Below are 22,586 nucleotides of genomic sequence, written 5' to 3'. Positions count from 1 at the left end.
GAACGTGTGGAATTGGCGGGGGGGGGGGGGGGGGGGGGGGGGGGGGGGGAAAGAAGGCATGTATAACTGTATACCAACAAAAGCCATTGGTGTCCCCACTTAGACTGCTTGCAACTTTCTAATGGCTTAATTTTGAAATATGGCGGTATTTGGTGGTATTATCACTCCCACAAGATTTGTTCCCACTTTAGCAAATTATTTTCATTAGTGAAAGTCTCAGCTGCACCTCCCCTTGGAGTATCTTTCTCCATCTCCCAACATAGACTCTATGGGAAACTTGCATAAATGGGCAGCAGTCTCATCAGCCTTTGCATCACCTCCTGGAATTTCTTCTATTTTAACATTTGATTTTGTTAAGCCACATGACAGAAGAGCAGAAATGGCCCAAGTAACTGCCAGCCTGGCTTGTGGGTCATAGCAGGTGCCTGACCTGGATGCACAGGGCAAGGCATAAGGCAGAGCCCTCACTGAGGAAGGATCAAGGGCATCAGAAAGAGCACATCCACCATGGACCTTACAGAAAAGAAGGACAGCTTTTCTTCTGTGTAGGCTTTGGCAGAGTTAAGCAACTGATCTTAATTTCTGCAAAAGTTGAGGAAGTTGTTACAGTTAGCCAATTAAATATGTTAAAGTGGGGAGAAGTGTAGATATGCTTGTTGGTGCTGCATGAAGATAAGTCTTGATTGAAATACAGTTTTGTTTTTGAATTTGTTTTTGAGAGGGGGAGTCCTGCTATCATTTAAAAGCCATCATGAAACTTCTGGGCAGATGTGTGAAACTAACATTATCTGTGCATTATGCATGGTTCTTAGTTTGTCAGCTGAATTGGAAGAAAATGGTGAAATATCACAAGCATTGCTTACTGGCAATGAATTTGGAAGTCGATGTGTCTGTGTCATTCAGCATTAGATGCTACTTCTGTTGTCTTAGCGACTACTCATGTTGTCTCCTCTCTGAAATGGCTATAATGATTTATCTGGCTTGGAATTCTCTATTTTTATTTCTTATTACTGTTTTTGAATGTCTCTTAGCACACTTGTGGACATTCATTAGAGCAGAACTATAATGCTGGAGATCCTACAGCTTGAGAAAACAAGTTCAGGAGCTGTCTTGTTTTCAGTAGTAATAAGAGTGGCCATTATCTTTTAAAAATTGTCAAGAGAAATAAATAGATTTATGATATATGCAAAAGTATTGTGAATTTTTTTTTCAAAAGCACTGGCATAAAAGCCAGTATATTCTTCTGTATCCTGGCATTTCAATATCCATCAATTAAAGCAAAAGAATTAACTGCCACCAGTTTCATTGGGAAGCAGTAATGAAGATTGCAAGAAGCCTTTTTAATTGATTCATTTTTAATGTTAGTCTGTATAACAGACTTAAAGCCAAGAACTTTATGTGTAGACAGAAAAATTATTTTCTTTACATCTTTGTTCTGAGAGGAATACAGTCTCAAATGAAAAGCTTAGTAAGGGGTGGTGTGCGAATCTTGGGTGGAGGAAGATGCTGGGGCCTGAGTCCTTGTCCTTATTCATGCCACTGAGGATGAATCCTTCTCAGGACTGGCTCTTCTGCTTGCCTTATAGATGTGACAGGAGTTAACACCAAGTGACACACAAAGTTAAAGACCATATTCTGCACAGGACTTTAGGCCTCAGGTCCTGCAATAAGATCCGTTTTGGATCTTCAGATCTTCCCCAGTTGTACGCTGGAGTCAACCGTGGAGCTTTCTGCTGCTTGGCTGTCAAGGCTGTTGACCCTGTTAGAGCATGGGAGCTCCTACCTCGGACAGAGGGTCACGCCAGCTTTTATATCTACCCCCTTGTCTCACCCCAGTGGTAATGTAGAGAGCACATTTAGTCCCAAACAATAAGAAATTCCCTGATCTCCAAGTAGCTTATGAATGCAGGGTGCCAACTAGAAATCCCTAAATTAAACCGTTCTCAGTGGAACACCTAGCAAATTCATGTTTCAGAATTTTACATGTACTTGTTGAGCTTCACGTATATGCTTTTATGTAACAGCTTTTAAGAAAGGAGCCTGCCTGAAGAATAGTTGTGAAGTGGTAAGCCATATATCTGAGGACCTACAGAAAGCATCTGCAACATTAACTGATTTCCACAATCATGCACTGTCCCCTCCTAGCACGCTACTCAATGATCCTGGCAGCAGAGTCAGTATTTTCCTGTGGCAGTTCTTCAGAGTGTTTCAGCCCCTGAATCCAGTTTTGTGCTTTGTCCCCCATGGCTGCATCTCTACTAATAAATTAAACACTGTTGATCACCGTCACTTTTGAGGCCAGCAGGCCTGAGACTGCCTGCTTCCATTGCTAGCAAACCTTTTTACCTCCCAAAATGGGGTGGTTGCATCCAAAGTGCCTGTTGAGAGTTACTTATGGTTGATCAAAGGTCCCTTCCAACCATGAATATTCTGTGATTCTGCGTGATTCTGTGATACTTGTTCCCAGACAGCAGCCAGGAGGTTGGGAAAGTGGTATTTGGAACAGGTCAAAACTGTTCCAGAAGCTGTTACCACACCTGGCTGAGTTCCCATGCTAAGAGTATTGCCTGGTGCTATGAAATGTACCAGTATGGGAGAAGCCTATTTTAATTAGGAGAGCAAAAGGCTTGATCCCAGTGGTATAATGGGAAACAGGGCTTTTGAGAAAGACAAAATAACCTCATAAGATCACTCAGGATTCACCAGTGCTTCTGAACATCTCTCTTCCCATCAGCTTCATGCTTAGGGGTAGTCAGAGCTCGGGCTAGCAGCCTCTTAGGAAGGTGCCATCTTCTTGGTTTGTCTAAATTTTGCATTTCTTTCTGCCTAGTTATTTTTGAAGGGTATCAGGACACTGCTGTATTCAAATTACTTTGTTCAGCTCATGCTCTTCTTTCCCTAATATTAATTAGTTTAGAGGAACACATTTTATTAGCATCTTTGATTAGCCCTTGAAGTTTTAGCAGATGAGTGAGATGTTACTCCAGCTGTCTGAATGTGGAACACCTATGGACACTTTGAAATGCTGATTTCCTTCTGGAGATAATGCTTTCGTCTCTGGAACATTAATTGAACTGTCATCTCTCTGACTTCCCCCTTTCCCTGCATCATGGCTTATGCTACGCTCTGCATTGTTATGACTTTAGGTTTAATATTATGAAAAACACCATTCAGACAATATTTTGACAGTCTGGCAACTCCAGATGCATTGCTGGGTTTCCATAGAGATGATACACAGTGGAGTAACATATATGACTGAATTGACTGAGTTTGTCTATAGTCAGGTTCAGAAATGTGAGTCCTTTTCTTGTGATAGGGACACTTTATTAATGTATTACTTAATTTGGTGTAGTAGGGTTTTTTTCTGTATTCAAAGGCAGTGCACAGTCTTGCTGAGAAATTTCATTTTTTTTTCCACTCTTGTAATCATCTTTTCTAATACCGAAATGGAGTTAGCTTTTCATCTCTCAGTGTGCTGATCCGGGAAGTGCAGTGTCTTAGCTCTCCACCCCATTGTTATGCAAATAATGAGAACTTCCACATACTCCATGCCAATCCTTTGCCATCCATAAGGAATTAGGACATACAGGTATACCCCTAAGTTGCCAGATATTTCTTTGCAGAGCTTCAACATTCTCACGTATATTCCAGATTTTCTGTAGGAGTTCTTAGTCGTTCTGGTGCAGAAATAAATTGTTATTTTAGCATTTTTAGCATAGGTAGAGAAACACAAAGTCTGCAATTTAAAACTTCAAGTTCCCAAAATTATTCTGTGCAATCTCACCACTCAATCATTCATCTTTCATGAAAAAAACGTGTGTGCTTGACGCTTGGGTATTAATTTATTTAACCTTGACTTACAAGTGCGTTGTAGATCAGCGAATCTTATGTTTTACTTGATTCTTCCTGTGCTATGTGTTGCCTGAGGTTAACAGGCCATGGTAATGTAGGAAAGGGAGTGGACTGGGAATGATGAGACTCTAAAAGCATGGCTTCCTGCTGCTTCAGCAAGTACTCTGTACCTGATGTGGTAACATGGTTTTGTATTGTGTAGAGTAGCAGAGTAGAACTTGTGGGTTTTTGTTCTTTTTCCCCACTTCTCCTCAATATACCTACTGACCAGCAGGACATTTTCCAAAAATTCATATACTCACAGTTTCAGATCATGGAGTGAAAGACAAAAAACACATTTAGTAGTCTGTTTCACCAGTTAGTCATCACTACTCTTCAGCAGCCAAGGCTTTTTCTCCAAGGTTAAGTAGTTGTCTTTGGTAGTGGCATCTTCTCCCCCACAGAGCTAGGTGGTTGCCCTGTTAGTAGCATAAATCTTTGTGTTGAATGCCTCCTGAAGCACTGTTTCCACTCTCGCTTCAGTACTTTCATGCTTTCCAAAGCTCTATACGGAAATAAAAATTGCCTCTTTCCTCTAATTCTATTCCTTTGAGTGAGCAAAGGCTTAAACAGATACGCCTTGGACTGCAGGTTCGGAAACTGATTCCCAATCACAGCACTATTCTTAACATTTGTTTATGTTGTTCCTTCTGACTTTGTTTAACTGTACTTGGTTGAAACTGTGTGGAAAGCGATGCTACTTTGTAAATCTGGCTTATAAAAGATGCAATTGGAAAAATAAAATTGCCCTTGCCAGAATAAGAAATGACAACATTGTGCAATTCTGCTTCAACTAAAGGCAAGCTTTTTTCTTTTTTTTCAATGCTACAAAATGCTTCAAAGTCTTTCTGCTTGATTAACTAATCTGTTGTAAGGCTGCATTGTATTAACCATGAAGGAAAATTCCTTAAAATAATCTTTTAAATTACTTCTCTGAGATTTATGGATCTGGTAGAAGGATTTGCAACAATTCAGTGAAGCAGTTGCATCCTGATGAAGTTCGATGGAGTGTGAGTCTGTGTTTTAGGAGCTTTATAAAGAGGAAAGAAAGTATAGCCACTCTAGACCCCAAATATGAAAATGACAATAATTGTTTGCTTAAAAATTCCTCCCAGCAAATGTCTTATCCACTATATGGATTCTTTATCCTCTGTCCCATTTCATTCTGTTTGTCTCCATAACCTTTTGTGCCACCTGTGATGTTTTCCAGCAGTCACATGATAAAATGTCTAGGCTAGATTCCAAGGGTGGAATAAAAAGCTGTATTTATTTTTATGGAAGCACTAACAATTCTATTTGGATTGGATTTCTTCGTAGCAAAACCAATGAATTATTGAACAGATTGGACATGGGTTTGCCAAAGAGTGATTCCTGTCAGATTGCTAATCGTGGCCCAGAATCTACAGCATGGGTAAGCAAAATCATGGCATGTGCTATATTTTCCTTCAGCTTTCCAGGTGCTGTCAATACTGTAATATTAAAATATCCTAATTGAGCTTAATTGTCCAGGCATAACTCAATGCGTACCAAGGAGTCTTTCTGGGTGAATGAGATTGCCTGCGTTGTCTCTTACTCACTGGCAGAGTATCCTACATAGTAGGGGACTGCCTTTATTACTCACAGATCTCTCACTGATAAATGAGAACCAGTTTTATATTCTAAGGTCAGAGCAGAATCTTAAATGTGCTATGTACCCATCCTTTGGTGGCAAGCTTTCATGAAATCTCAACTAGTTCTTGTCAGCAGATGCTTTGCAGCATTTAAAATCTAGTCAGAAGAGAAGCTTATTCCTCGCTGCATCCTAAAAGTGATTCCATAGGCTGCTTATGGACTTTGTCCCAGTTTGAATGAGCCTGGTAAGTATCAGTGTAATTAGGAAATAGAGAAAGTATTGCTTAGGTTTCATTATTCTAATTGCCTCAAAAAGGCTTTTTCACATATGATTAGTCTCTTCGTGTCTAAACCAAGCTTCCCTACTGATGTAAAACCTTGCAGTGAGGAATATTAACCCTCTGACAGAAGTATTTCTCCTTTAGGGAGGTTTCTAATTGGGGGAAGACGGAGAGCAGACAGCCAAATGGACAGAAATTGTTTTACAAGCAATAGTCCTTAGTCAGCAGAAACTTGGAAGTATCTGGGCAGCCCTATGTTGTATATAACCTTGAACACCAACAGTTGAGTAAAGGGAGGGAAAGATTTACCTCCACATTTTCCTCAGAAGCCTTGAAAATGTGCAAGACCCTCCCATCATAGAAATTGCTGCAAAAAATATACAACAGCGCTGTCTTGCCTCAAGTATTTCTTCCTGGTTTTCATTGCACGAAAAGGGAAGGTGATATTGAAAATAAGTTCCTTTCCCTTTTGATTCTTCAGGTCATTTTGTGTCTGAAAACCTTAAAGAAATCTTAGTGTATGTGGGCAGATACATAGCTGGAAGGTGCCAGCTTCTGCCCAGCATTGCTGGAGAGTGGCTTTCAGACTGTCTTTTGTACTCCTGGGTGGATGAGCAAGGTGGACTATGGGAAGAGAAAAAAGATGTCTTGAAGCCACTTCTACCTCCCTCTTAAAGCATCTGATGCTCCAAACTGTGGGGAGCTGCTTCTTTGTTTAGGGAAGACCCAGCTCTGCATCCTTTGATATGGCGTGAATGTTGAACTGCAGAGACAAGTCAGCTCATGTCCCCAGGACTGACTTGGATTTCAGCATTTTACTGTGGTGTCTTCATATTTATACAGAAGTGGGTGGATGCCTGAAGGGCCACTGAATTCTTTCAGGCATACAGGTCCTACTTTTAGCCTTTGCCTTCTACTTCACTTACCTATGTGTGCCTTTCTCATTCCAGTTTTTGAGTGGTTTCTTAATAAAATATGCCAGATTACTGTAATCATCTCTGGCTTCACCAGTATCCAAGCAGATAAAATGCACAGTTTATCCATACTGGTTCTTAATTAATATCAGCTGATGTTATACATGTATTTTATGTGGCAGCTTTTCTATAGCTCTGAAAATCAATTACTCACTTGCTTGTAATGCAGCAATGCAGTTAGCAAAATGTCTTTCCAAGCAACTTGTATGGTCTAGAGGCATATGCACAGCCTCTGTGCACATGGCCAATGAGTTGTTATCTAAATAAACTTGGCATAGAACCAAAATGCTAAACCAGTGGGAAAACTTGAACTCTAATTTTGATGTTATCATGGACCTGTGCTTTGTCTGGAGTAATTAAACCATTCAGGAATAATGTATTTGAAAAAGAAAAGTGTGATAAGGTTATGAAGTGCCTGACATGCATGTTGAAAGGGGGGCTGATAGGTGTGATTTTTTCAATTTAAAATTAATGTTCTAAAAAAAGTTTGGAACAATGTAACATTGATCAATTTTTTCGCCTCACATCATTTCTTTGATACTGATATTAATTTAGCACACCTTGTTTAAATATCACTGTCAAATATTACTTGATGTGCGTGAACAAATTTGACTTCTTTGGAGTGACTCTGTCATCGGTGACTTTTTTGGCCTGCTTATTTAATCAAGCTCATAATTAATTTTAATCCTGTCTTTCAAAGTGTTACCAATCCTGTGTAGATTTTTACTGTCTTCCAACTTGATTAACATACCCTCCACACAATTCTCCAAGCCATTACGGAGAGTAATGAATAATATTGGACACAGAATGAGTCTCCCTGGACACATGTAACAACTCCTCCCAACTCAAAATTGAGCTATTAATAATTGCTTTCTCTATTCAGTCTTTTTAGCAAATGATGTGCCTGTCGTTTTAATGGTGTCATTCTGTATGCATTTATCAAGTTTCAAGAACATTGTGTAGACCTGCAACAAATTCCTCACTAAAGTCAAACCTGCACACTTCTTGTTTTAAATTATGCTGGCTCATTATATAGCATGCTATGCTACATACCTGCTCAAAGACTTTGCAATAAAGTTCCTATTTGTATGATCCTAAGGATCCTATAAGATCCTAATGGTAGCCTGGCTCTTTGCTGAGAACTACAACTTATGAAAGACCAGGGCTGGTTGTTTTAATGAAAACCTACACAGCTGAATACTTTACTCATGATGTGTGGTTCAGATTTTCAGTTCTCTTGACTGCCCCACAAATGATAGAGCAAGCTTGATCTTCCAGCTTCTGTTGCCCTACCTCCACAAATGCCTTTCCAATACTGCCCTGGAAATAATCCTAGGTTCCCCTCTGTTACCACACTCCCTTCTGCTTTGTCAACTTGGTAATATGTTCAGTACTTTTCTCTCTTCCCTGAATAAACCATCTCAGTGTCATATATCCTGGTTGTGTTTTCTCACAAAAGCTTGGGGTATCTTTATGCTTGCCACTGGGACATAGAATAGCATGTGCTGGGGCTCCCTGGTCCTGTTGCACAGATGGTCATTCAGCAAAATCAAATGACTGAGAAGCTCTAGTCTTCTTGTTTAAATTCTAGTCTTGAGACTAATCTTTTTTTTTTTTTTTTGAGTAACTGGAATCATTCAGCCGTTTCTGTTTTGTTAATTACCTGTATAAAGATTTGGGAATAAGGTTTGGGATTTTGGTCCCCCCCTTTCCCCACACCAATATGTTTATATTCTCTGCTGAATAATAGTCTAGGAGCCATACTTATAAGCAAGCTCTTCGAGAGGATGAAAACAGAAGATTAGAGGAAATGAAGCAAGAACAACGGAGGAAGGTAATTATACATTAACAGTTTGCATATTGTATCATTTTTGCATGCTGTGAAACCAATTAAATACATTGATTACTTGTAGCCTACGCACAGAGCTACTCTTTAGCAAAAGTGATTTAGTCACTGTTTTCAAATATTGTGAGAGAGATGAGCCAAGCTGTAAAAATCTGGATGGGGACAGGACAATTATCTTCTGGGTTCAAGGCTATTTGCATCTGGACGACTAGCTCCTGGTTGCCTCTCCAGTTGAACAGTAGTGCAGAGCACTTTTTGACCATGGTTCCCAATTTCATAGGCAGAGGAAACCAATTTCCTCTCTTTCAGGCAGAAGTAATCTTACTGAGATATTAATGATGATCTCAGATTCTGAATAGTTTCTTTCTAGAGAATCGAGGCTCATGTGCTCTGCCTCCCCAAATGGGGATGTGGAAACACATTTGCTGTTAGGCCCGAGCGCTTCCCTGTTCCCTTGCTAACCACCTAAATACAGAGGTTTGAATTGACTAAAAAGCAGGCATGTCCTAACTGCAAGCTTGGACTCCATCTTCTGAAAAGCATCCGAAGTCCCACCGTAATCCCTCTGGCATGGATTTGGGATCCATATCCGCATAAAGTTTGTCTGCACAAGGCAGTAGCACTGTGCTATGTCGCCTGTGTTGGCTCCAGATCTGACTGCAAATCTGGGGAGGGCAGCGTTGACTGCAAAGCATTCAGAAACACATTAGCAAATACTGAGCTTCTTGCTATGTCTCTACTGTCACTAACATCCAAATTAATGTTAAACTACTTCCCCAGAAGCAGAATCTTCATGCAACAAATTCCACGCTGTGAGTTTCTGCTAGAGCTGGACAAGTGACTCATCTTCCCTCACGGATATCTTTCTTTAAATGTTGGGGAAAAGTGTCCTCATTTCATAGTATTTTAGAGACCAGGGTTCTGGAAACAAAAAGGTGGGAAAAGGAGGCTCTTAATTGCTTTCTCATTAGGTGTATGCTTATTCCCAGGAACTATACAGGGGAAAAGTCTTTGAAAGCTGGTCCTGAGGGGCGTAAGACCTGTACTGCTGTATTCTTTACATTTATTCCTCCATAGAGAAAGTAATCACAGATGTGAATTAGCATGCCCCTACTTTATGAATTTGATTTAAGGGGCTCGAGTAGAGCTTTAGGCTCTTTCCCAGTTTCCACAGTTTGCTAAGAAGGTGTTGGCTGCTGCTAAGGCTGCTCTTTCTTGGTGCACGGTTCCAAGCGCTCTGTGCCTTCACAGTTGCTGCTACCTCTGGCGCAGAGGAATGCACTACTTACAAACCTGCTGTAAATAATATGCATTTTAAGGGCTCCAATAATTGTCCCTCAGATATATGTTGGCTCGTTTCTACTTCAAACTGATATTTATTAAAGTAATTGTGAATTCTGTCTTGTGTGTGCCTCCTAGCACAGCGTAGCTATAAAACGTATAGGTATTGTCAGTTCCTTCTTTTTCTTTCTTTTTTTTTTAGAACAGGTTTTAGTATGTATTGCTTGATTTAGAAATTTTCAGTAAGCTTTGAACACTGCATCATATACACACAATATATTTCAGAACATTACTCCGAGAGAGGACTCAGCATATTGGAAAGTCAGATACTGGGTTTTAATTTTCAGGTTGAATAGTTATTTAAAACATTGAAAATTAAGGTTGGCTTTTTTATTTCTTAATCCTGTTTCTTCTTTTAGGGCTAGACAAATATTGATACACAACACATTCACAGTTATTGATTTTCTTCATACATTTATTGCGTAGTTTTTAGGTAATGTTCCACTTAAATTGATTTTTTTAGAAAAACTTTTGCAGTTCCATTCAGTTATTGAAGCTTTTATCTAACGGCATCGTTTCATTTTAGTTCCTATTCCTACTGCTGCTCCGTTGCTATGGAAAATATGAAAGATGGGTCAGTTCCTATCCCTTCCCCTTAGTCCTGCAAGTCAAATTTTCTTTGCAGAAAAATCTGCATCTTCAGTTCTTGGGTGCATTGCAGGGAGCAAGAGCCAGCCAGACAAACGCAGAGGCAGAGCAGAGTCGTGCAGTCTGTGTTTCCTTCACAGTCCTGGCTAAAAGTGCATAAGCAAACTCTCCTCTGAAAACAATCCCCCTTTACAATGTTTATATCCCTTAATATTCCATGATGTAAGGATGCTTGCACACGCTTTCACCACACCAAGAGGTACCATTTGCTCTTCCCTCACCCTTGGGAACCCCAGGGAGCTGTAGGTGACACACCACATCACATATCCCCATTCTTGTCTTCTCCTCACCCTCCGTGGAGGCAGGAGTTGAAGAGCATGATTCCTTCCTACCCTACAGGCACGGTGGCTGTGTCTGCTCCTGCTAGATGACTTCAGCTGCCTTTCCCCTTGGACCCCCAGGGAAATTCCAACCCATGCATTGGGGCAAGGGGAAGCAAACTGGTGTCCGGGATACAAAAACCTTTAAATGTAGGATTGTAAATATCTGAATCCTGTAACTTCCCAGTTTTTAAGACACAAACAAAACTCATCTGGCTCAACCCTGAACAGAAAAGTGAACTCAGTTTTTAACATAGTGCTGTCACATAAATAAACTGCTGTTCAGAGAAGTTCTGGGAATGATACCGTGTGGAATTAATTAAGTTTGCAACATAGGGATGTTAATTAAAAGTAAGTTTGCAGTTTAAAGTAAGTTTGCTTGTTTGGGTTTGTTATTTTTACTTTTATCATTCCCAGGCTGAATTAATGGAATTTAAACAAAAGCAGGAAGAGGAAGCCAGGACAAGAGCACATCAAAACGAACAGAGGAGGTATGAGTCAAAAATGTAGAATACACTTTAATTGCATTCCTATCTGGAAAGGCTCTTAAAATTGCAGGCATTCGTGATTTAGAAGATGATTGCAATGAGGATTCCTGACCTCACCTCAACTTTGCCTTCAAATGAGCCGCTAACATCAATCATTACAGCTGCTCACTGTAATGCACTATGGCCTAGAGTGCCTTTTACATTTTATTTATCCTATCAGTGTAGGATACAGCATAGGGTAGAAACTATTAGTAGTTTCATGGGTAACTACTAGTACAGTAGTTTCAGCTGGAAAACATTTCATTTATTTACCTAAATACCTTTTTATTTATTTATTTTCACTTTATTTTAGAATGGACTACTTTGTCCATGCTACATTTTGTGATTGACTGTCACTGAGGTTAACAGGCACAGGTAAACCATAGAATCATACAATGGTTAGAGCTGGAAAAGACTTAAAGATCATCAAGTTCCACCCCTCCTTCCCACTAGACCAGGTTGCTCAAAGCCCCATCTTGAACACTTCCAGGGATGGGGCATCCACAGCTTCTCTGGACAACATCTTCCAGTGCCTCACCACCCTCGCAGTAAAGAATTTCTTCCTAATAACTAATCTAAATCTCCCTTCTTTCAGTTTAAAATGGTTACCCCCTTCTCTTGTTGCTAGGCTCCCTGATCAAGAGTCCCTCCCCATCTTTACTGTAGGCCCCCTTTAAGTACTGGAAGGCTTCTATAAGGTCTGCCTGGAGCCTCTTCTCCAGACTTAACAGCCCCAGCTCTCTCAGCCTGTCCTCATAGGAGAGATGGTCCAGCCCTCTTATCACCTTTAAGGCCTTCCTTTAGACTCGCTCCAACAGGTTCACATCCTTCTTATGTTGGGGACCCCAGAGCTGGGCGCAGTAAACATGGGATTTGATATCACTACAGATGGAAGCTGCAGAGCAGCAAGGCCTTCTTCTACATCTGCACTGCTGCGTGCCCCAGGCTGTGCCCCACTGCTGAGCTCTCTCTGTGATCAGCAGCTCTAATCTTGCACTTCTGTCACTTAACTGACTTTCCATTATCTTGAAGCAAAGTGTTATTGTCAGCTTTGTTTCTCAGCTGGTAAAAGGAAACAATACTCAGGCTCAAAAATGCAAATACCATTTGTTTCTTTTTTTATATCATTAGGGAAATATATAAAAAAAAGAATAACTTCTGTAGGCAACCGCTTTCCATACTGCTTTCATTTCTTTTTTTTTTTCTCTAGCAAAGATATTGAGATAATTACCCATAGAAGTTAATGAAGGATTTTTTGATTCAGTCCATCTCATGTCCCTAGATAGAAATAATCCAGTATCGTGCATTTTACATCGTTCTTACCAATAGTGTTGTAAGACATTAAAACAACAGTCATGTCTAAGCATGTGTGTCAGTCCTAAGCATTAATAAGGGGAAAAAAGAAACAGTTTTCAGAAGGTTTAAAAATATGTAGAAGACATTGAGGAAAAGTGTATTTGTTCATGCTTTCCAGATTGATAAAATGGTACAAGAAACCTCTAGAGTTGATTTCAGAGCTGGATAGCAGGGAAAGTTGTCAGCTACATGAATTGTCTCTATTAGTAACAAGCTTAAGTGGTTGGTTTTTTTTTTTGGTTGGCATTAGGAAATCAGTACTTCTAGAAATTCTCCTTTTGTACTGAAAGCTGAAAGACTACCTAAGGTGAATTGTTGAAATAGCTCTTCTCCCTGATAAGGTAGGTGGTGGTATGTGGGCTGTCTTTGTACAGAGAATTTTGGTGCATTTCTCACAGCAGCCAAAGTATTCCTTTTAATCACAGCAGACTGATCACAGGATAAGGAGGCACCTAGTGAATTGAAAATGAAATCCAGCCTATCTCATGCTAGTCCATGGTTACTCAGCACAGGCTTGAAAAACATATGAAGTTGGGTATTGAACTGAGACTAGGGAAAGCCACTCATGGAATGTTAAAAATCAAAAGTTTGTGAATTCCTCAGGTACCTTCAATCATTATTCATTTTTTGTTGTATTTTAAGGGTAAATAATGCATTCCTGGACCGACTCCAGAACAAAACGCAACCTAATAGCACCTACCAACCTGGATATTCTGGGAGTCCGGACTACCTCAGTAACAACGCCTGGGTAAGATTTTTGGGTACAGAATGTGAAAGCAGTGGGATTGTTTGGCCCCATCTGGAGTACTGTGTCCAGTTCTGGGCTCCCCAGTTCAAGAAGGACAGGGAACTGCTGGAGAGGGTACAGCAAAGGGATGCAAAGATGATTAGGGGACTAGAACATCTCTCTTATGAGGAAAGGCTGAGGGACATGGGTTGTTTTAGTCTGGAGAAGAGAAGGGTGAGGGGGGATCTGATCATGCCTATGAATGCTTAAAGAGTGGGTGTCAAGAGGATGGGCCCAGGCTTTTTTCAGTGGTGCCCAGTGACCGGACAAGACGAAATGGGCACAAACTTGAACATAAGAAGTTCCATCTAAATATGAGGAGGAACTTCTTACCTTCATGGGTGGCAGAGCCCTGGAACAGCCTGCCCAGAGAAGTGGTAGAGTCTCCATCTGTGGAGACATTCAAAACCCACCTGGACGCGATCCTGTGCAACCTGCTCTAGGTGGATCTGCTTTGGCAGAGGAGTTGGACTAGATGATCTCCAGAGGTCCCTTCCAACCCTATATCATTCTGTGATGCTGTGATTCTGTTTAAAAGTTGACTTTTTCCCCAGATACTGTTATGTGTCTGTATGCATTTAGCCTGCCTGACAGAAGTTACAGTCCTGGCTGGCTGCCTACAATAGCTTTTAAGAAGAAATCCTGTCTTAAATATATAAGCTGTTCAAATGGGAGGAGGGGGGAACAGCTGCTCTTGCAGCAGAACCTGATTGCTTTGCATGCAAGATACTTACTGCAAGGAACCGCATCCAAGGTACTTCCTTAAGTTCAGAACAAGGGCAGTGAAAGCGTAAAGGATTTTTTGGAAAGTCTTTAAATGAAAGGTGTTTGGAAATGCTGCAAATATTTTAATATGATAGTGAAAGTGGAGGGAAAAAATCCCATGAAAGCTACAGCGGTTTATTCTTCACCCATATAAAATTATGACAAAAATGAGCCAGCTTATTTAAAATACATAGTATTTCAAGGATTCTTTGAAGAAAAGATATCTTGACTGTAGCCTATTAACCATCCATCAGATCTTTTCAGTTGTCCTAATGAGTCAGTAATGTGACTGTTATTTAGAATTGCAGTCTTCACTGTTAAAAAAAATATTGTATTATTCCTATCATGGAAATTTCCATTAGGTTGAAATTCCATTGCTGAGAGGACCATAGTGCAAAAATGGAAGATTTATAAAGACTGAGCAGTGTAGACAAAAATGTTTAGTTGATAACCAGAAAAACTCAAATTGGATTGGGACTGTCAGGTGCAGAGGTGTATCTTAGCAGATGAATGCCGGGAAGACTTGGGTTCAAGTATCTACAAAGTCAAGGCATGATGAAGAAGCGGATGCTTTTACTGCTGGAGTTTTCCAGATACTGGAAGTGGAAATAAGAGTATCTTAATCACTACAAGCTTTGGGCAAGCCCTGGGCAATGGCAAATTGCTCAGGACCTGCGGACTGAGGCTGCCTTTGTGCATAGCAGTTCTCTGGGTCTTGCTGAGAGGAGGCATGACCTGCCAGTTCAACCTCCCATAAGGTCTATGGGCAGCTGCTTGGAGAAGCAGGTGGTTAGAGGCTTTACTGGTACGGCCTGTATCATATGCCAGGAAATCCAGAAGCTGTTGGAAGCCAAACTGAAGATATCCAGGCTAAAAGAGTACAAGAAAGCACTCTGTATGACAGGCCTGAATCATCTCATGAAGGATGGTGTGTCTGCAGATAGCAGAATTAGAGACTTCAGGTAGGACAGAGCCAGCTGATACCTAGTAATGTCTGCTGGATGGGGCTGGACTAGCAAAGATAATAAGGGCAGAAATCATTGCTTATATTTCACTTTGTGTCCTTTATCCCAATTTGTAAACTGTTTCCCAATAAACTCAAAAGAAAGGCTGTGTCACAGCCAAGATCCCCAGTGTCTAAACTTGAGCATCTCCACCAGAGCGGCTGCTGTCACTGCTGAAAACCTTGCCATTGTCTGCAGAGGGAGTTTTGCCTGAAGCCAGATGCCATATGTCCTCTTCCACAGGGCAGGTGTTGGTGCCACTGAACAAGTGCATTCAGCCCAGGCACAGTTTTAACAACAGACGGCTCTGTGACATATGCAGCCAATCTATGCTTTGTAAAAATATATATATATTTTTTTTTTTTTTTCAAAGAAAACATCAACACAAATGCAATAAAACCCTGTGCATAGAAGTGATAAATTTCCTACTCTGATGTTTACTTAATGGCTCCCAAGGAGCCTGCCTTCTGTTGGGTAATGCTAGATTATCCATTTTTCCTTTATGCTATGATGTGAGATTAGAAGACTAAACAAAGCAAGGGAAGGATAAACGGTGAAAGCATATGTCATCATGGAAAGGAATTAAAAATGAGTATTGGTTAGAGGAACAAGAAAGAAAAATATCTCTCAAAAGACAGATTGGAGGCTGCAACCTCAGTGTCTGTGATTATACCAAGATTCTTTTCCCTTCCCTTGGGATTTTCAGCAAAAAAACCCAACAGATGATCTCCAGGTGGGGCTTACAAGTCATGTAGTCTGCAGCGTGGTGTTTTACATTACAAGGGAGTTAACCAAAGCAGGTCAGACTGTAGACTAAGATTAAAAGAAATGGAAAAGGTTCCCAAAGTTAAGACCTGCAGGTAATTTTTGAGCCTGCTCCTTCTGTGCAGAGGCACTGAAGAGAAAATATTTGTTCTCTTTACTGCTGCTTCTTTTTTCCTGTTTAAACTCTTTGCAGGCACAACGGCTTCATACTTACAGAAACTGAACATCGCACCGTGTTATCGATCTACCTGTTGCAGTTTTCATTATTATTATTATTTCTATTAGCCTGGTTTCCTAAGGAAATGAAGTTTGTATGATCACTCTGTCTGCCTACATGTAATACAATTTTTAAGCCTGGTGGCCAATCTTGAAAGGGAGTATAAGTCTCGAAGATAATTAAGTTTCTATGTGTTTTGTGAAAAGCAATGGCTGGGCAGAGGAGGAGAGACCCCAAACCAGTCCCCTACTCTGAGGGGTGGTGGGAAGGACCTGGACACTCCATGCATTGACCGGCTGCAGGCCCCCAGCCGATCAGTGTGGGTACAGCTCCAGAGCAGCTGCAGCTCTGCCCTGCTTTCCTGGGGGCTAGGAGAGGCAAAAGGGGACTTGGATATCCCAGGGGAGATGGAGAGGTGGTGGCATAGGCAAATTTATTGTGTGTGTCAGGGCAGGGGTGAGGAGAACAGTTACATTGCCCGATTGTACCCTAATCGATAGGAAAGCAGCTTTCATTAGTTCATCTGCCCTCCAGACATCTTGTGTTTTATTAGAAATATTTATGAGCTGTTATTTCAAGAAGTATCTTCATGACAGTAATCTTTTCTCCCTTTTTGGTTATAAATGCCAGGGTGCTCTCTGGGTGGTTGTGTGGTTTCCTTTTTTAATGGGAAGACAAATTAATGAATTTCCACTTCTCTCTGTGAGCTACTGCACACTTGAGAGAGCATCGAGTCTTGATGTATGATATCAAGGAAGTTTTGATGTCCTTTGGGCTGCCATTATCTCTAACATAAGGCTAAACCTTTTAGGCTATGAGGGCAAAAAAAATAACAGTTGTCATTTTGACATCAAAGTTTAATCAATAAGATTTAATCCTTACTCAGCTGGGACCTCTGACTGAGACAGTATCTGTTCACTGTAATGGCACAAATGATCAGTTTTATTTAAATATTAAAACACTTCTGTTTTTACAGAAGAATAGCTTTAAAATAGTTGCACATCTTCATATTCACTCCCTTATGAGATTTGCCCATGTTCAGGTACGGAGGGATTTGCAGAGGCCAAGTGCTAATGCATGGGGGAGCCTGAAACAAAGCCCTTGTTTATTTTTTGTGTGGAAATGGAGCACTCACTGTCAAGGACCCTTTTGTCTATTTCTGTTAGAAGGGGAGAGGTCTGTTAGGGGAGAGGTCACATGGTTGAAGAGATGAAATTTATATATTTACTCTTGTTTAATGAAATACTAGTTGTCTTGTTGAAACTCTCTGAGCTATAGTAGAAAGTAGAAGGCAACATGACATATTACACCTTCCCGTTTCATGTCTCGATTACACCCGGTGTCATGCATAAGAATGAGAAATGCTCTCTTGGATGCTGACTCTGCTCTTTCAGTGGATGCATAATTCTAGATATTTGTTGTGGGAAGCAACTATGCCCTGAATACACAGGTGCAGTGTGACAGGAAACCACATTTTTTTCCTTTCCCATAAGAAGAACGGAAACTCAATGGATGCTGGATAAATCTGTTTTGAGGAAACAAGATTTATGGATAAAACTATTTTAAATAAACATGGTTTGTGGGTTAGCACTTGGTTTAGTTCTTGAAGCATGATCCATGGGAATGTTTCTTCGGAGTCTCAGCCAGCGGTTGATTTATCCTATTTGCTCCCAATTGGAGAGGGAGCACGTTGTGAAGTTTACTGTTGCACAGCAAAAAAGAATCATAGCTCAAAGGTCCCTGAAGTCACAAGGCCAGCATGCATGCTACAGTTTTCCATGCACAATCAGTCTTTAATGCAGACTTTCATCAACTTTTAGATGGATAAAATTGCACTGAAAATGCTGGTTTCCCAGCACGAAGAAAAAGCTTCTATTTAACATGGGAATATTGAGAATAGAATATTTACATAAGAAGGTTCCACAGAGCAATCCACAATGGTTACATTTGTTTTAACAAAGAATGTGGTTTGCTAACTTAGCTATAGCTTGGTTAGTCAATGTACAATCTGAGTTGAAAAGATTATTGAATTTTTTCCGAAAACTGTTTGTTTTGGGTGTTTTTTTTTCCTATCAAGAGTAGTGTGCTTGTCTTTCCTGGCAGAAGGATGGCAGAAAATAAATAAACTACTCAGCAGAAGCATCAGCATTGATATAGGAACCTCAGATGAGTAGGTCTCGGCATGCTGTAGCTGAGTTTAATGACTTACCTCTGACAAGGCAGTCAAACAGCATATGCAGATGTGTTCTGCCTGGCTTGTCTTTGAGCTCAATCATTCTTTCCTTTGAAAATCTCATCCTAAAAGAGGATAGCGGCAGTCTGAGGAGGAGCGGAAGAAACTTTTCACTCTTTCAAATTGTGTGAGATCACAATAGGATTGAGGCATCTAAAAATATTTGGAACACTTCTAGATTGATTTTTTTTCCAGAAAAAACCCCTATATGTTTATCTCCTGAGTCAATACACCCTGCTATTGATATTGAGTTAAAATCGAAGAACTATTTATTGCTAGAACTGGAATCTTGCAGAAGCGTTTACTTGTTTTTTTAAGTGGAGTTTCAAGAGACAGGAAAGGGCACCACGTAATCAAGAAAGTTCCACACAACTGGATAACCATAATCCCTTGCATAAATATGTGATTGTTCTGTACATTGTACATAGCACTGTACTAGTGCATTTCTTTTTTTCTTTTATCCAGGAGTCAAACTACTTGAAATAAAGGAGGAGAAAGGTAAGAATAATGAATTTGTTCATCATTTGAGTTCCGATGCTGATGTTAATTGAGCTTCATATTTGACATTTCATTATGACAGCTTATGTGGTTTAATTCTCAAGTTATATGAGAAGGGATCTTAAAATAAATGCTTTCCAACTCTGAGTTTGGGGCCAGGCAACGGCACATACCTTTTCTGAAACACGTTCTCATAAAGAACTGCGGAACATGTATTTCAAGCCAGAGGAAGTGTTGATGGCATGGAAGGCGTCTGCTGGGGGTGCCTTGATATTTAGTGCTAAAACCTCAATGCAGCCATGTCTTCTGTGTTATGGACTGTGAGTGGATAAACCTGGGCGGCTGAGGAACGTGGCTGGAAATGCAGGAGGCAATTCTGCAGGCTTTCAGTGGTCTTAAGTGAAAGAGGGTGACTGTTGTGGAAGCTGCATTCTTCACGCTATTTCCCGTGAGCAAAAGGGAAAACAGTTCGTATCAGTGGAGGCTGTCAGTAAAGCATCACACTTGAATTGGAGAAATCAGGCCCTCTGTTTTCAAATTACCTTTTCATAAGGCTCAGTGCACCTGTGTTCTTTTCTGAAAGCAGTTCCCTACCCTAATTCCCAGTTGCGACATAAAGATTTGTGCTTGGAGACTTTTGAAGCATGTTCAGGTACTGACATACATTATCCTTGCCTTAGGAGATGGCTTTGACATATTATTTTTTTTGAGAGCTAGGATCTTATAAAGTAGAATTTAAAAAAATCAAACTTTAAAAAAGCCTTTGCTTTCAACCCTTCTCCCCCAAATGCAGATATTCTTCTGTGACTTTCTTCCTTATTTTCTGCTCCAACAGTTATTTTAGTGTTTTTGCAGCAGGGTTGTATTCTGCAGATGGTATCTAAATGATATCGTTGGCTTCCCATGAGTCGCCATTTCAGTTTTGTGAGGAGCAAAATTGTTATTAAAAATTAACTCAAATTCATTAAAGAAATGACAATGAGTAGATAAGGACAGTTCCTCACAGGAGAAGAAACTACCATCTTTTGCAGCCCACAATACTATTAGGTTTTGTAGACTGTGGGCAACTGAAGGAGTTAAACACATTGGATTCTTTGGTTTTGGGGTTTTTTTCACAATATCTACAATACCAATAATATGTTTGCATATGAACTGTACAAGAATTACGGATGGGTGTACTTTTTTAAGCCTTGTTTTTCTGTTGTTTGGAAAACACATTTCAGCCTGCTACATTAATATATTGTTCAACGAGTTATTAATATGTCTGCAGATAATTAGGACATTTTGTGAATTAAATTTACAAAATGATAGAAATCCCTTCATGAAGGCTTTACATAATTAAAAGCTAAAACCTGTCAGAAGAAAAGGCAGACTTTATTTTCCAGTGGACTTAATCCTAGAGAAGTTGACTTTGATTTTTTGTTTTTTGCTGCAAAAGATAATTTTTCATTCTGTTTTCTCCTTCTTGTTACAGGGTATCGGAGAAATATTCACTTTTATCTGGCCTTGGCCAAATGACCTTGTAAAAGCTCCAAGAAAGCGCTCTTTTATCATAGTGATTTTTTTTTCTTACCCTGACTTCAGCTTCACACCCACTTCATGAGCAATCTGCAGAGACTGGTTTCTAGCTGTCATTATTCACGCATATTTGAAGCTGCTGATTATGGAAGTCCTATTTAATTTTTAATAAGAGAATGTGTCATTTTTTTTTTTTTTCATAAATTGTTTTGCCTCTTGCAGAATGTAATTATCCTAGTCTTTGGGATCTCAGAAAAAGAAGACATTAGTGACTGCAGAAGCTGCAGTAATATCTGTGTTTACTGCTACTCTATACCCAGCCAAAAGCTTCTCAGAAACTTGAACTAAGGAAGCACATAGAGGGTTTTCTTTTGGCGTGAGAAGGAGAATTATTGTTGGTATGGGGTTCTTTTGTTTTGTTTTGGTGAGGATTTTGTGGAATTGTTTTACTATTATATTCAACAGCAGAGACTCAAGAAGAAATAAATGCGCATATTGTAGACAGGATCTTTTAAATATGTTCTTAGAAAAATGCAACACATGAAAGAAATAAAACTTGAAATAACACTGACATTTATTCTATCTCTCCCACATCTTTTGTGATATGATATACCAGTTTTTCACTTTGCCTGTTTTACCTTGGTAACTTCTGTTACATGTGTGGGAAAAACTACTGCAAGGTTAGCTTTAGTTTCTTGCTTTTCTTTGTCACTCTCATCTAATGGAACTTAATTTATATCTCCCTGTTTCTGCAGATGAAAACATTTTACTACTTTCCATAAATCAGATGCATGACCAAGATATTTCTAATGGAAAAGAAGGGTCCACAGTACGTTAGATAAACCATGCAGAGAAGAAAATTGATCTGTGGCATTTACATGTACATCTTCGGCAAAGTTAAAGGTTTCCTGAGTGTTTTGTTGGTTTTTTTTCAGTTTGCAGGCACGCCACAATATTTTTCCATCACCTTTGCAACATGGGAACTTCATAATGGATCACCTGAAGTTTTCTTTTGAACTGTGGATGTTGCTATGTTTTCTTTCCCTTCTGCAACTCTATACAGTTGCCCTTTACTCTCTTTGCCTCAGAGAATTACTCAAATCTCTCATACTGCTAGCTAGTTGATGTTAATAGGAAATGCCAGGGATCTTGGTAATACTCAGAAAAGTTTAGCCTTTTTTGAAGTGTCTGACATGGGGAAAATTCCTTGGGAAGACTTTTGGCACTGTATTGCAAGTGGTGCTTGTCTGTGCTGTCGGCTGCTTGGGAAATTAAATTCACATCTCCCTCCAAGAACTCCCTCACCCAGCCTCTTTTAGTACATCTCAGGTCTGGGGCTAAATATCTGCAGAGTGGGATATATGTATAAGTGTGCACATACTTTTTAAAGGAATTGTCATTGCTTTAATCAGATCCTTGTATTGCACTCTAATCAGACTAAGACTTGTAGGTGGTCTTTTTGAAGTAGTGAACCTGCAGCCTCTCCACACTTGACGTACCATACCCCTAGACCCCATTGACAAAGGCTGAGTGGGAGGGGAAGTCACCATGGGCACTGACAAGTTAAAATTCAGTGTGATCATGTTGCTGTGTTTCTCTATCCAAAGAAAAGAACTTTTTATTAACCTGCTACTTTCACATTCAGGAACAGTGATGGCAAGTCACCTTGAGTAACCTCTTCCATTAAGCTTGTCTACTTTCTTTTGGCTGTCTTCAAAGATGGAACTTGATCACAATCTTCAAAGTGCTTCCCCTTATCCAACATTTCAATCTCCTATTTGAAATGCTCTCTACAAACTATTTCAAACATTAACTATTCCAGCCCTTTTTAGTGGTGAAGTATCTGAATTTTTCCTCTCCTATCTTTCTGAATAGAACAAACAAATCTATATGAACAGTGGCCTGGGAAGTGTCTTTGAGAGCCATAACCTGCAACAGAGATGATAAGAAGTTACATGCATCCATGAATTGATGTTAGTAGGATGTCTGGAAAATGTTGTTCTT

General features: G+C 40.0%; 1 protein-coding gene across 2 annotated transcripts in view; it reads left to right on the top strand.

The window, feature by feature from the left end:
* EPSTI1 (epithelial stromal interaction 1 (breast)) overlaps nt 1–21,217 on the top strand; it is a 49,784-nt gene extending 28,567 nt beyond the window's left edge. The window contains exons 7-12 of one of the 2 annotated variants that reach the window (XM_014965825.1): nt 5,209–5,302; nt 8,508–8,591; nt 11,330–11,403; nt 13,438–13,543; nt 19,032–19,064; nt 20,539–21,217. In XM_014965825.1, coding sequence (XP_014821311.1) covers nt 5,209–5,302; nt 8,508–8,591; nt 11,330–11,403; nt 13,438–13,543; nt 19,032–19,052 — 379 coding nt within the window. In that variant the 3' untranslated portion in view covers nt 19,053–19,064; nt 20,539–21,217. The remainder of the gene's footprint in view (nt 1–5,208; nt 5,303–8,507; nt 8,592–11,329; nt 11,404–13,437; nt 13,544–19,031; nt 19,065–20,538) is intronic. The other variant, XM_014965824.1, reaches the window with a different exon arrangement.
* The last annotated feature ends 1,369 nt before the right edge of the window (nt 21,218–22,586 follow it).

The sequence above is a fragment of the Calidris pugnax genome, unplaced genomic scaffold (genome assembly GCF_001431845.1).
Source record: "Calidris pugnax isolate Ruff unplaced genomic scaffold, ASM143184v1 scaffold20, whole genome shotgun sequence".
Taxonomy (NCBI): Eukaryota; Metazoa; Chordata; class Aves; order Charadriiformes; family Scolopacidae; genus Calidris; species Calidris pugnax.
Note: the sequence above shows the minus strand (reverse complement) of the source record. Positions and strands in the feature narration are given on the sequence as shown.